The 15533-nt window shown below is 45.7% G+C and overlaps 1 protein-coding gene across 2 annotated transcripts in view; it reads left to right on the top strand.

Annotated features, from left to right (window-relative positions):
- The window catches only part of Fur2 (furin-like protease 2), a 70703-nt gene that overhangs the window by 34553 nt on the left and 20617 nt on the right, over window positions 1–15533 (top strand). For both annotated transcript variants that reach the window (XM_077700463.1, XM_077700462.1), the window contains exons 10-14: window positions 146–252; window positions 7036–7153; window positions 10551–11037; window positions 12214–12403; window positions 13356–13515. In XM_077700463.1, the coding sequence (XP_077556589.1) occupies window positions 146–252; window positions 7036–7153; window positions 10551–11037; window positions 12214–12403; window positions 13356–13515 (1062 nt within the window). The remainder of the gene's footprint in view (window positions 1–145; window positions 253–7035; window positions 7154–10550; window positions 11038–12213; window positions 12404–13355; window positions 13516–15533) is intronic.

Genomic DNA, 15533 nt, shown 5'->3' with positions numbered 1-15533 from the left:
CTAGGAAATTCCTGTGTAGTTATCGTGATTACTGGTGATGCGGTAGTTGCGCCATGCTTGCCATATGTGTGTCGGGCAAGTGTCTGGCCCCTCCCGTTATGGTAAGCCACACACGCGTGTTGTTGCCGGTGTCCCGTGTGTGCAGCCCAAAGCTGACCTGGCGCGACATGCAGCACCTGGTTGTGATGACGTCCCGGCCCGAGCCTCTGCTGGGAGAAGAGGGCTGGACGACAAACGGTGTTGGCCGCAGGGGTAGGCACATGCTTGCTCATACTACGCTGCAGCAGGGGCTGTTGCGCTGCTTTTGGGGGGAACAACATGGAAAAGCATGATGCATACTCGGGTACAAGCCAAGAACGGCAATAGATCATGTAGTGTATTGCTCTGCTGAAGCGGTGGACCCAGGTGTCAATGCACGGCCACGTTTTGAAAGGAGATTGCGCCTAACGTGGGACATCGTCTGCTTTTTCTCATGTACAGTCGAATCCCGCTACAATGAAATTGATGGGACGTGCAAAAAAATTCGTTGAAGCGAAAATTCGTTGAGGCGAAATCTGCCCCAACACGCACGGAAGGGCAAGAAAAATGACCCCGGATATTTCCGCATCATTGGCAGCATAATACAATGTTTAGAAAACGGAGTGACGCGCAGTAACGTCGTGTTTATTCAGATAACAAGTATACCAATGGTTATCTTTTTTTTTACCAACACGCAAAGAGCGCAATACTGAGGAGGAGGTGAGGTGAAGAAATGAAGAAATGTGGCACAAAGTGTATTGCTGTACAACAAGGCGTTCGAGCTGATTACCTTCAGATAGCTGCTAGGCGGTCGGAAGCCCCCCTCTCGCTTGTGGCAGGAACGGCGCCGTTATCTTATCCTCTGACTAGGCAGGGCAGCAACTGACCTTGGCGGGCAAGGGCAAGCCGCGTGCGCTAGCATTTAAAGCGACCGCGCGCTCGCTACTAAGATAGGATGACGCTTGATCAAGACTAATCACTAAAACATTATTTTTGGTTTTGATTTTGAAGAATCGTAGAAGGAAAACTGCAAGGTCAACCGCTCACAACACATACATGACGGCGCTGTGCCAGCAGGGGCCCTATTCTCGACTGCACAAATTGCCGGCATTTCTCCCATGTTTTTTCGCGTAAGCATGACGTAAGCAATCAGTGACATGCTGCACCTATAGCTATGACGACATGCAGTGTAATTTGATGAGTCACTCATAAAGATCGCTACCAAGGTATCAAATATTGTGCAAGAAAGGTATAAAAACACTTGGCAAAATTAAGATGGTAGCTGAGGCTGACAAGAAAAACACATTTCTGGAGGTCAAATTTGGCGCCAACACCACAAGGCAATCGAGTAACGTTGATCCAAAAACGAGCGAAAGGCAGGATGTCGAGCTAAAGAACATCACACAATTTTTTTACCGTGTTTATTTCTTTCAATTGCTTTTATTAACATAGCTGGGCTCTCTGCTTCAATGCAAGCTTTGTTGCGTTATCACCTTCCCTGCCGCCACCGCCGCCACGCCATCGTCTGCTGCTATGTTACAAGTTTATGGCGTGATCACAGAAAAAGACGGCCGCGACCATCGCTTCTATGACACATAAGAGCAGCGAAGCGCTACGCCTGATAACCGCAGAGCGCACCGATATCGCCGATTCACTCATTCGTCAAGCTCGACTTCAATCGGCGCTGTAATGAACCAAATAGTCACTTTTCTTTGTTATTTTTCTCTTGAGTTCGATCATGTGACCCAACAGCTTACTGGGACGAGTATGGACAAATGCCATGTATTGGGTTCTCTTTGTCATGGAGAGGCTTGTACTGCCCTCTTATGTTGCAGTTACGCCAAACAGATAATTTTTATTTTATTGCCAAACATAAAAGCAAAATACTGCACGTTATTTGTATGCTCCATGATCGCTGACTTGGAAGCAGTTGAAACTATAATTTGTTTCGGTAGGAAACATGCGTTAAACAGCGCGCATGTGAAACTGCGCCTGTTGCAAATTGCCGCACATTTCGTGGCGCCGTAAGCCGGGGCAATTTTTTGCCCTATTTTGCTTGTATTTTGCGACAAAAACAGCCGCCATTTTCAAGCTGTTACGTAGCATTACGTCACTTTTACGCAGGCTGAAGTTGCCAATGCAAGACGTAATCGTTCCCGCCAACTGTTTAAAATATGTCACGCCTTCTCAGCCAATCACAGAGAGGGTGTGTATTACAAGCATTATTGTTGTTGCATAGCAAAGACAGGCCTACGGTGTCATGTCGAGCGCTGTTAGTCTGGTTTTTCATTGCCGGACAAGAATTATGAGCTTTCAGTAAGGAGAAATAAGGTAAACTTTAGAACTGGTGCCCGTTCACGTCATAAAACGTCAAAATGACGGCAGCACACACAACCGCTTTGTCAACCAGAAGCACGTGACCAAAATTGAAAGCCAATCAGAAAAGACTTCCGGAAAATTGCCTGAATTGCTGGCAATTTGTGCAGTCGAGAATAGGGCCCCAGGGGAGCACATTTGCTCAATTTTTTCAAGTGGATACGGATTGGCCAAGGTTTGGATTGGCTATAGCTCCGGCTTGGCGAACCAGTGCTGTGCCTCACACAGAGATAGCCAGCCACATCGTTATCACCAGCAAACAATGGCGTCCACCTGAGTTTGTTTTTGTTTCGGGTGGCAGTGTGGGCGCACCGCGCATGTTTTCGGTGAAAATAAGTGTCCTGAATGTATAAAAAGTTACAGGTAGCTGGCGCTATGCTTATTTTATTGTAAAATTATTGTTCAAACCCAGCCCAAGCCATCAAAAATTTCGTTGAAGTGAAAGCAAGCCAGACAAATGGTTCGTTGTGGCGAGTACTTTGTTGCATTGACTTCTATGGCTAGCTCACGGGGAATTGGAAATATTTCGTTGAAGCGGAAATTTCGTTAAAGCGGACTTCGTTGTAGCGGGATTAGACTGTAGTTTGTTTGCCATCACTGCATGCATATATAATAAGCAGATTAAGTCAGAGAAGTCACATTCAAAATACTAGCAGTAAGGCACTTGTTGCACCACGTGGAGGAACATCCGGCTACGGTGATGAGGTGCAGAGGCAACTTGTGTTACCGTTTGAAGTTTGGGCCTGGAAGACAAAACCGGTTTTTCCGGTTGCCACGTTTCAAGCCCAAATTTCAAACGGTCGTAAGTTCTGCTACGGACCAGATAGAATGATAATGTTAGTCTTATTGCACTCCTTGATTTGCGCACAGTTCACTGATACCCTGTTTACACTGCATCTCTCCAGCAGTTTTTTTACAAAGGCTGTCAAAAAATCGAATATAAAAATCCAAATAAATTTGAATATAATCATTTTACACAAAAACAAATTTTATATCTACAATCAGAATGACAAACTACATACGCCCCCCAATTTTTATCATCATAACTACAAAAATAAACTTTTTTGGTTTAAGACCAGTGAGCCTCTTAAGCAGTACTCGAGTATGGTAAGGGTGATTTAAAGGGCAACAGTTATGACGTCAGCAGTGAACCTCACATGGTGGGGATGTATGAAACATTACAGCTTCTCGTAACACAGTACTCTGCTTGGCTTTGGAAACGCTAAAAGTCTAAGATAAATGAGCATGAAAGCAAGCCCAACCAACATTCCCCCCCCCCCCCCCTCCCTCCCCCTCTAAACATTGGTGCAAATCAGCAACGAGGTGTGTTAGACTTACTATTTGTGAAATTTGTTAAGGCATTGTTGAAGTGTTATGTATTTGTGCTGTAGAAGTGCTTGCGTGCTGGCTGCTTGAGTGCAGAGGCCTGGTCAATTTGCATTTCCGACAACTGTGTTGGGTAGAGCCGCCTATTCCAAGACTTATGTGTAGCTGGGGTGTCTGTGGATGTCACAGAGTGACAGTGTGTCGTTTGAATGGGGAGCTTGTGTCTCTGTGTGTCCTTTCCTTTCTTTTATTTTCTTTTTTTGCAGTTTGACAGTGTAGGCTTAGTTTATACTTTCTTAACCCTTTGCAGTCCGAACCTTTTGCCCAATTTCTGGCTGGCCCAGCCCACAGCTTTTTTAGCAGTTTCTGGCGCCACAAAGAGAAACGTGAACTGTGCAAGAAAAACTTGCAGGATATTTATTTTTTCTTTTGCATTCTGATTTCGACTCCTCTACCAATATTTGAGCAATGTGTGAACCCACTAAAAGCATTCTCCTGGGTGCAAGCCAGGGCTTTTGCTGCAGGTTTTCCAGAAAAACAGTTTTCTTCTGCCTACATTGGCTTTTCTTTCAATACACAGCTCAGTCCGTGTTGCTTCAGCCTGGGAGCTTGTAGATGAAATGGCTCGTCTCATCTAGCCTTAATTTGCACTCCATACTTGTAGATTGGCCCCGCTTTTTGGCTCAAGCTTTCAGATCACTTACCAGCTTTTGGATGAGGTTACGGCAGTACTTCAGGTTTCCCTGCTCTTTCTTGCCATTATTCTGCAGCTGTGTGCACCTCTAAATAAAACTATTGGCACTGGAAACCTGTAGATGCCAGAAAGAAGCTTTGGCCACCATTTCATTGTTTTTCGACAACATGCGTGACTCACAGAGTAATGATCCGCACAACGCTGTCTCTACCTTCGTTGTGGTCTTCCTCCCTCGCTTTTTTTTAATCACTGTTATCACTAACTGACGGAGGTATGCAGTTCCTTTCCTCACTGAAGGCATCATTGCTTCCGCTTAGTGCACCACTGTAAAACACACACGATGAGGAAGTGGCAATGCTTCTGAGTGAACAGCGCGCACTGGAAAACTCTGGAATCCAGAAAGCCCGTGCTGAACATTGTGTGGCACCCTAGTGCAAGAAGAAGAAAGCTTCAACAAACAAAGATTGCTTGTCCCTCATGTGATGACGCATCATGTATACAAAGAATGTAGGCGCACCGCAGTGCGAAAAACCGCGAAATTTAACCTTGACTACCCACATCGGGCATAGCCCGACAATGGACCCCTACGGCTGTTTTGCAAGGTCCAACAACGAATCGCAGAGGGTTCAAATTTTTGTTTGCAGGTCTCCAGCTATAAGTGTCACCACAGGCACAAGGAGTGAGATGATGTGCACACTGCATTGAATTTTGATGAGTCAACAAATTCAACCTTCGATGTACGACACCCATGAAGTAGATTATTAGTCTGTATGTAAAAAACAAAAACAAAAAAAATCCAGCGTGCGGCATAGTTTTGAGCTTGACAATGCCTAAGCAGAATGGCTCCTATGGAACCCCTGAGCACCAGGAAATTCCAATCGGGGGTAAAAAAAAAAAAAAAGCATTTTCTATAGATTTTATCAACACGAGCGTAAGCAGAACCATGCTTTCTGATAGATTCAGGTTGATCATTTCTTTGCCCTGTTAAATCTTTCTGGAGGAAGCAGCCAGTGTGGTGTCAAAATGTGCGTGCTGTCATCTTTACCATATCAAAGCAGAACACGTGACAGAAGTGATATGGCATGTGACATATCTGGTGGGAATCCAGCTTACATTTCCGGTTATCTGTGCAGTCGCATGGACCCAAGAAGCTTAAGGGCACAGGGTAAGCCCTATACTTCCCATGCATTTTTGGCCAAATTGAGGTACATTTTTCTCGGCATCTAAGAAAGGTATCTACATAACTTATATATCATTTTCTTTCAAATGTTGTGTTCTTTTAACTGTACTAGAATTATGAACATTCCTAAAAAATTCAGTTTTTTATAATTTTTTGTTCGTTAGTACCTAAATTTTGGCATTATTTCAGTATAAAAAGTTGTTTACCAAAAAAACTGTTACGTGCATATTTTCATTTCTAGTACAGCAGGTGTGGCAAGTTATGTAGATGACAGGGGAAAAAAATCAGCTCATTGACTTGGAAGATATAGGAAATAATGGTACCTATGTAAGCAAAAACATTGTTTTGAGATAATTGAGTTTAAAGTAAAAAAAGAGGTGAAAAACAATACTTTTTTGCCATAAACAGCACTGGAGCCATTTATTTAAAAAGCACCAGCTTTATAATCACTGTAAAAGTCATTTTTTTGCTTTTCACCCGGTCGTCTGTCCTTCCTTGACTATTTTGTGCACCATCGTACAGATCTGTTCAGAAAGTATTTTGCTTGTGGTCAACCTCTTTCAGCCACTTGATGGTGGTGTTGCGCCCATGTTTTGGTCTGAATTATTTCAAAATGCTGGCTCATGCATTGCTTCATCATTTAATGAAAGAGCAGCACCCAATGTTGCAATCATTAGAGTGTGAAGCCCAAAAACGATGTTTTTTGTGCGCAGCTTCGAAGGGCAAATTTGGAAAAAACCTGCAACAGGGTCTTTGGATTGCCCTCTCTGAAAAATCAGCTATGCAATGGTTGCTAAGCAATTTCCTAATACAGCTGGTTCCAGAAAAGCATTTTGATCTGAAACTGGAAGTTTTTTGATTGAAAAAATGACAATAAACCCTGCGAACATTCTTAAGAGGATGTGGGAAATTGCTACTTGCTTATGGGAAAACTGCTTTTTAGCGAGAAATAAGACTTTTTAAGGCAAGTGTGAATATGGAAAATGTGCACAAGGATTTGGACTTTTCTAATTGCGAAGAAAAACAAAAAGTAATTTTTTCAAAATTTCGCCTTACCCTGTGCCCTTAATCCGAGCACAAAGCACTGTGCTTTGTTTCTGCTGCAGTCCCTTGAGATAGTGCTGAGGTTACTCAATTGCTTATAGCTTCCGCTTTTTGTACCAAAGCAGTTCATGTCAAGCATTGTTGTTGGAGGGCCGGTGTATTGCAGCATGGTATGAAGCTTACTAATTCCTCCTTTAGCAGAGGAGAAGCCCTTGCTGCATTATTGAGACAAACAGGCGAAAAAATTACGCACGAGTACTTTGGCAGTGGTTTCAGAACAGTGAGGGTGTGGCTGGTACGGTCTGAGTTAGACTACCGAAAAGGGTGCACTCTCATGGCAGCCATGGCAAGTCTGCTTTCCCTGCCCTGAGTGTGGTTTTTCTCCCTGTGTTTACAGTCAGCCACAAGTTTGGCTACGGCCTGATGGATGCGGATGCCATGACAGCCCTAGCAGAACAGTGGACCACCGCCCCGCCACAGCATGTTTGTCGGACTGACACTGAGGACACCGGATGGTGATTTACCTTGTTCTTAGTTCCTGCCTCTTTTTTTTTTTTTTTTTTTTCTTACTGTGTTACCGTTGGTAATTTACCTTTGGCCAACAAGGGTTTGGGTAAATCAGTACCTTTGGCACCTACACTGGTCACATGTCCAGTTCCTTGCCTCCCTTTCATAGTTTGCTGTGGGAGGAACAGTGGGCTAGTCTGGTTCATGTTATTCAGCTGCTGCATGTTGCAATTTGTACAATTAAAAACTTGCAACAATACCACCCACTTTTATTTATTGTACTAAAACAACTGGCCAGTTTTATTGCTGCAAGTTATTGTTATGCTGACATGAAGCTGAATAAAGATGCGAAAAAAATTGTCAGAATTGCTACTATATTTTTTGATAAATTGGCTTGTAATCTGAACAGGCTTATCAGCTGCCCTAGATAAGCGGTAGTTCCGTTTATGTCAGTTGACCATCATCCCAGTCTGCTCATTTGAAGAGGTGTAGTCCTAGTTAGGTATGGTATGTAAGTTTGTGCCCCGACCAGGAAGAATTTTTATTTAGCTGTAAAAATATTGGGAGCCCAGATGGCTTCCATGTAGGGTTTTGCTGGGTTGAAATGCAAATTATAACTATATGTATTTGCGATTTTTACTCCACTTTAAAGATCTACCTGAAATCTGATTTGATCTGAAATCTGAATATTGTTATATGCCACCTCTGAGTAGATTGCTTGGTTTAATAGTAGTAGCTCCAGGTGTATACCTAATTAAGGTGACATTCAGTTTAGTTCGCCTAGTTCATATTGTGGGGACCAGGGTTCTTACAGCGACCTAGCTCGACCCTCGAGACTCGGCCGCAAGGCTAGCTCCACTGAACGCCACCATGGACCGCCAACTTGGCGTAGCGGCAGCGAACAGCCAGGAGCTCACAAGACGCAGAAATCGCCAATTCTGACATTTATTGCACTGCAATAAGGACGTCGGGCGCGTTGCTCTACCACCGCCAAGACCACCTTGGTCAGAACGGGAGAAACAGGTGCGAGGGCGGACAAAAGAAGGCCAAAAAGGGGCAACACGTACCTACGGCTGCTCCCGATGATGGCTGGTTTCCAAAGAGGGCCTTCCTCCATCGTCAGCCCCAGACCAGCCTGCCCGGAGCTTCCGGGTAAAACCGGTCCCGTCAGGGAGTCAGCAGCGCACCCCGCCGTCATCCTCCCACGGCGGGGGAATGTGCGGCCACAGAGAGAGAGGGACCTCCCCCTCTCTCGCCTCCGCAGCGAGCCGAGAGAGATAAGGAAGATGGCGGACCTCCATAATTCCCAGAATATCTAATGGACGTCTTAACTCTTTCGTTACCGCGGGAAATTGGCCAATTCTTAAGGGTCTAACAAAACATTTTTTTGCGTTGTACATATTGGTTAGGCACACATTGCAGTGACATAAAATGCAGATTATTCCACGCGCTTTCCAATGACACCAGTTTTAATAATGTTTTCCTAAATAATCATTGCGAAAAAAATTATCGAATTCGAAATTTCTGCCCACGCGTCGAAGAAAATAAGAAAACGTAAGTTGTGTACAATAAACCACAAGTAGTAGAAAAAATTGAGAATATACATTTTGTAGGCAGACATTTCAAAAACTCGTCCTAGAAAAAAAATTGAATTGCGCGGTACAATTTGTGAGATATAAAAGAAAATGTTAGCCCGCGTGGTGTCCGTGCCATGTGGTGAAGCCCAACCACTATTTCAAATTTTGCTATTTTGGATGGTTCTCTAGAAGAAATCTGGTGGTTTGACATTATTAAAGGCCCAAATTAGCCTGCACGTGATGTAAAAACACCTTGTGAATGATTATGACCGGCACAATATTGAAGGCAAGCAAGCGATGTGAAAAAATCCACTTGGAGTTGAGAACCAAACTCTTTGGTGGATGTTTGTTGACGTTCTGATGATCACTTATCAGTCAGAACTTTCATTTGCGGTTTATTATCATGTTCTGACTCACTATGGTAGCCTTGCTTGCAGGAATAAGGTACTATGCGCTAGAATCATGCCCAGCAAGCTTTCACCACCAAGCCGCCATCGGGCTGTGAAACGAGTTCAGCACTCCCAGCCTACTACATTGCAGCGCCACCTCACAATTTCGAAGAGAAACAAATACAAGGTTGTTGGAGACTCTGTCAGAATAGACAGTACTACTAAGAAGCGACACTAGACCTCCGGAAATACCCTCGTATGAAACTGAAACTGGCCGGTGAACAGCTGGCGGTGTTCAAGGCGAATTGGAAGCGTTCTCCTCGTCTGAACTGACACCCGACGATTTGGTGTTATCGTTTGACATTCAGCGGAAGCTCTTATCGCAGAAGCAAGGCGTAGATAAAGTGGAAGCGCGAGCGGCATGCTTGTTTGAGGAGCAGTAGCGGGCAACAGAGGCGCCATGGCAAATGAGCTTGTAGTTGGGTAACTGCGTAGCAGCGCCAAATATGAATTTCGCAATGCAGAAACGAAACCGAAACTTCTGGAAACTGGTTGAAAATGGCAGGCACACTTGCTAGACATGCGGGGGACCATCAGAAATAAGCTTTGGGAGAATGAAGCTGCCCTTTGTCCGAACCAAAGCTCATTAGTGAATAGCTGGGGCCATTTTCAAGTAATTGTCACCTCTCAACGCTGTCGGACTACAAAGCTGACCGCATTATTTGGTATTTGACTTGCCGGGAGCCTTTTGACAAAAATATTTTATGGTAATGCAGCCTAGCGATGACCTGCATGCTTTTTTCTCAAGGGCAGCAGCCACGCCCCCTTCCTCAAAAACACAGGCACCTCAGCTCGCAAAAAACGCCGTCAAAAATCTCAATGTCGCCGGAGCGGGAAAATTTAAACTGATTCTAAAAGGGCAGTGCCTAGACTAACCACTGACCGCATTAGGTACACGAGAAATGACTACAACATGTTGAAATAGGCAATATAAATCATCGATCACCGGTGATCGATTTGAATAGGCGTGGTAACGAAAGAGTTAACCTGTAGTGCACTTGCAGGCATTTTTTTTTTTCTTCTTAAATGGGGAACTTTCACAATAATAGCCTTTGACAGCTAAATGAAAAACGTTTCCGGTTCTGATCTACATGAAAAATGAGAGCAGCATATGGGAGAGTAAGACTCATGCTTTGATTTTTGGCTTCACAAGAGGCTCACTTGTGTGATCAGCACACTGGACATTTGCAAGTATACAAAACGTGAGTGTGCGGATGCATTGAACATTGTCGGCTGTTTCCTTTTTTACCTGTTGGTTTGAGATGGATGGCGGTGGGGATTGGCTCACCTGTGGGGGGATATGGATGGTTGTGGAGGGGTAGGGGGACAGATGGGAAGGGGGGTTGCCCCAAATGTTGGTCCCGCTTTCTGTTCTGCAGGAGCATCCCCAACCGGCAGGGGGAGCGGCTGGAGGTGCAGATGAACGCCAGCGGCTGCTGGGGGCGGCGGGACTCGGTGCGCTTCCTGGAGCACGTGCAGGTGGTGCTGTCGTTGCAGTTCCTGCCCCGGGGCAACCTGCGCATCACCCTCATCTCGCCGCTGGGCACCCACTCGCACGTGCTGCTGCCCCGCTCGTACGACGCCAAGGAGGACACCTTCAACAACTGGCCCTTCATGTCTGTCCACTTCTGGGGCGAGCCCGCGGCGGGCACCTGGCGCCTGGTCATCGCCAGCGAGGGCCCCCGCCGCTCCCTCTTCCCGGGCAAGCTCAAGCACTGGTACCTCATCTTCTACGGCACCGAGGGGGACCCCGTCAAGCTGCGCCCCCGGCCGCACAGCTCCTACATCATCCGGGACACGGCCGGCAGCAGCCGCCTGGCACGGAACCCCTGTGTCGCCGACGCCAAGTTCCAGTCGCTTGAACAGGTGTGAAAGGAGGGGGGGGTCTGCACGGCTGCACAGCAGGGCGGTGGATACGTATTCGTAGCTTTGGGTCAGTGCAGCGAGAGGTGTTGGGGTGCAGTGAAGAACATACGTAACCACTCAGATGTGTGCGTGCTGGGTTACTGTTATGTAAACCACGGGCATTTAACGTTCCAAACAGAAAGGAAAGAGCGCCCACCATGAAACTCTACAGCAGTGCAGCATGCGTGCGTGTGTGTGTGTGTTTGTGTGTGTGTATCAAACTTGTGACTGAATACAGTGGTGTGCAAATATTTAGAAGTTAAAATAACTCTTGAAACGTGCACAAGCCTCTAAAGAATTTTTTTATTGCTTGTATTGTATTGTGACACCATGCTTAAAATCCGCCTGCACTGCTTCGGCCTGTCTGAGGTTAATTTGGGTCCACAAAGCTGCAATTCTTGCGTTTTCCCCATTTTTATGCTTAAATTAACATTTCAGGAAAGCAAACAATGTGCAACCGTGTGGAAGTCCCTCTCATGAATTCTACTACCCTGTTCCGACTTCATCTTTGGAAGCCATTCAGAAATGCAGTGCTCAATTCATTGCCACAAAATACTTGCGAACTGTTAGCATCTTGTTAATTAAATCTGCTCTTAAACTCGGTGACCTTGCTACTACTAAAAGAAAAATTGTGCGTTTGTGCCCTTTTCATAGAATTTACTTTGCTAACCCCGTTCCGTCACAGGATCTCAGTTTTGCGCCCTCCTACAACTTGGCATGTAATGACCACAGGTATAACATAGGGGTTCTCAACTGCCGCGCAAGCCCCTACTTTTATTCGTTCATGCCCAAGACCTGCGATGACCGGAACCACCTCCCTGCATCCACCACCTGCATTCTGGATCCCACATTGTTTAAAACAGCAGTTACTAATGTTGCATATATTGTCACCCACTCCTCTCTGTAATGCCATCGGGCTTTGAGAGTATTTTAATAAATAAACTGTACGGAAGTGCCGTGGTACTTGGCGGAAAAAAAAAAAGAAAAAGCAATCATGGTTGAGTGCCTGTCGCATATTGCCATGGTAGCTGGATGCCTTGACTGGCTGGTTGGTTCAACAGTTCAACAGTGACAGCAGGGCCGTAGAGAGGCTGTTTTTTCTCCCTTGACCCAGTTGTGGCCGTGGTTGTCGTGCAGGGTGGTTGTGTGGAGACGTGCCCTGAGGGGAAGTACGGCAGCCGGGAGAGCTTCACGTGCGAGGAGTGCCATGCTGACTGCGCGCTGTGCTTCGGCCCATCGGAGACCAACTGCCTTGCCTGCTCCCCAGGGAGGCACCTCACCCTGGAGGGTGCCTGCTGGCACGAATGCCCCGACGGCACGTACGCAGGTACAGGGCTTCGGAACATAGCTAGTATGACAAAAGAAAAAAGAGAGAGAATGTGAGAATTGGGGCAGTCGGAACCTGACACTCCTGTGTGGTCATGTGCTTCACGTTTCACATTTCATGTGCATGATAAAAGAGAACAGTACAAACAGTTATTACTCATGGATAACCCGCCGCGGTGGCTCAGTGGCTAAGGCGTTGCGCTGCTGAGCACGAGGTCGCGGGTTCGATTCCCGGCCGCGGCGGCCGCTTTTCTGATGGAGGCGAAAAGCAAAAACGGCCGTGTGTACGAGATTTCGGCGCACGTTAAAGATCCCCAGGTGGTCAAAATTAATCCGGAGCCCTCCACTACGGCGCGCCTCATCGCCTTCGTTGCGTCGGCGCGTTAAACCCTACAATCAATCAATCAATTACTCATGGATAAAAGACAAGGTGGCAAAGCAGTGGATTGAGAAATTCAAAAGACAATTACATAATAAAATATCAGTATTCCAGTGTGTTTTAAATTCAGAGAACATTTCTTACCCATTGGAGTTTTTCAAGTCACTGAAAGAAGTGTTTTGACCAGGTATGTTGTTGCAAAAACAGCCTAGAGGTAGTAAGTATTGTTAACTCACTTGAGCCACTGTTGGCTAAAGAAATTATTCTTCTCTTCAAAATGCACGACGGTTACCATACACTAGTTCTGGCAAGGTTTTACTTGTGTGAGACTTTTTGAGCAGCTTTGGTGTTTTGCAAAAAAGCTAAACCAAAGGAAATGCGAGTGCCTTGAGACAAAGCCAACTTGTATTCCTCCATTATTGATAACTTGCGAATATTTAATAGTGAAAAAATAGTAAAAGTGGGCTGTGAATAGAATTGGGTTTGAATTGTGAGGTATTCAATGCTCGGAATATTTGCACTCCTCTGAAGAAGCAAGTTTTAGCAGAACTGTGCCTTTTCCTTTTTCTCCCAGACTCGAAGCTACGGCAGTGTGTGGAGTGTGACCTGAGCTGCTCAAAGTGTGTGAACTCGTCGTCAAACTGCACAGAGTGCAAGGAGAACTACTTCAGGCTCGGAAATGCGTGTGTCGGATCCTGTCCCAATGGAACATACTCGTCCACAAAGGACAGAACGTACGTTTATTTTGGGTGCACAGCATGCACTTTTAGTCAGTTCAAGTTAAAAGTGCCAGAATAAGAAGAAAACTGAACTCTGTGCACAGGCGCTTAACTGTTTCGTTACAGCGGAAAAATGACCGATTTTGGGTGCTTCCACAAAACCTTTTTTTTTTTTTTTTTGAGCTACTATACACATTTAGCATTGCTATGCATGGAATTGTAGCGTATAGATTGCTCTTTCAACACATAACACCAGTTTTGTGAAAGTTACAATTATTTACAGTTTATTGGTTAAATAAACAGAAAAAATTGCACAAAAAAAGTGCATACACTATGCCTATAGGTGATTGTACTGAGCCTAAAAATTATTTTAGGAATTATAAGATATACAGGTTGTTTATACGTTCCTGACCCGCCGCGGTGGCTCAGTGGCTAAGGCGTTGCGCTGCTGAGCACGAGGTCGCGGGTTCGATTCCCGGCCGCGGCGGCCGCTTTTCTGATGGAGGCGAAAAGCAAAAACGCCCGTGTGTACGAGATTTCGGCGCACGTTAAAGATCCCCAGGTGGTCAAAATTAATCCGGAGCCCTCCACTACGGCGCGCCTCATCGCCTGCGTTGCGTCGGCGCGTTAAACCCTACAATCAAATCAATGTTTCTACGTTCCTAAGCTGCGATTCTATATACAGTTAAACCTCGATATAACGAAGTCGTACTTGGGGCCGCAAATTTCGTTAAATCGAGAATTTCGTAAAATCGAGGTTTCGATTTTACGGTTCATTTAACCAGTTATTGGGGTTTTAACACTTTGGCCCTCGCCAGGCAACAACTGCTATGTTGTTACCTCTCCAATTAAAGCGAAATTTGTACTAAAACTGGCCGCGAAAATTGTGTGAATTAAGAGTTTCAACACTTGGGCAATGGAATTCGGATAGCCGACGGTAGTTCATGTGTCATCGTAAAACCGGTGCTTTTTCCGCAACGCCTCATTAAATATGATAGCAGACTAGGTTTCCACTTTTTGTTTTTTCATTTCGGTCACTACTAAATGCCGCTGTTATAGTCAATTGAACCCGCGCCCGCGTCCATGTCCCGTGAACCTCACCCCGCCGAGGTGCTCGTTCGAAGTTACGCCTCTTTTCGTCTATTCAGTGGTAGGCTTAGGGGCATAGGCGCGGCGGGCCAACAGCGGAAGGCTGCTATGAAACTTTCGAAAGACTTTTTTCATGTACAAAGGCTCTGCAGTATAGGCGCGTGATGCAACCACAACACTCGAAATAAAGCCATGATTGCGAGTTCAGCGGAGTACACGCGGACCGCTTCACTGTGTGGAGCAGCGCTTACGTGCTCCGGAAAGCGGAAAGCTTACATTACATTGAATAAAATTCTTCCGGCCTAATTCGATTAAGCAATTACTTTTATGCCCACTGAGCCCTTACGAAACTGATTTCTCCGCACCGCAGCTGTCTAATGAACGCTGGTGAAACGAAGATGACCACGTTCAAAGAGAGCAATTTATTGCCACCAGCACTCGATGTTCAAGCCGTAGTGAAGAAGTCCGTAAGCAGTGCTTGGCGTTTCTTGACCAGGGCGGGTTTTACGTGACGGTCGTATGCTGACAGCGCTAACAAGGTCTTAACATTCGTGTGCACCTGCGTGCCTCCGCAGAACATCGATGGCATCCATCACACTTCGGTGGCTGTCAGTTTCACCGAACTTCCTCAGGCTCTTGTTCGGAACACTTTTCTTTCTCTTGGAGTGCTCATGCTGCTTACAAAACTCACCTAACGATGCACGAACAAAATATTAATTTGGTTATCAGCGAGCACAACCTAGAGCAGCAGCACCGTGAGCAATGACGCGTTGAAAAAAAAAGCTTGAAATAGGCTTCGGTAGCCTAAGGGCCTAAGCATAGAGAGCGCTGGTGTAGGCAACGATGGAGACGTCAAAATAGTGGCCGCACTATTAAACCGTCTATGACCGCTAGCGGTTTGTGCAGCTTCGTTCTTCGCTTTTAATTGTTGTTAACCGTAGATT

This window comes from Haemaphysalis longicornis, unplaced genomic scaffold (assembly GCF_048455015.1).
Source record: "Haemaphysalis longicornis isolate Haplotype H1 unplaced genomic scaffold, Haemaphysalis longicornis Haplotype H1 scaffold_2, whole genome shotgun sequence".
NCBI lineage: Eukaryota > Metazoa > Arthropoda > Arachnida > Ixodida > Ixodidae > Haemaphysalis > Haemaphysalis longicornis.
Note: the sequence above shows the minus strand (reverse complement) of the source record. Positions and strands in the feature narration are given on the sequence as shown.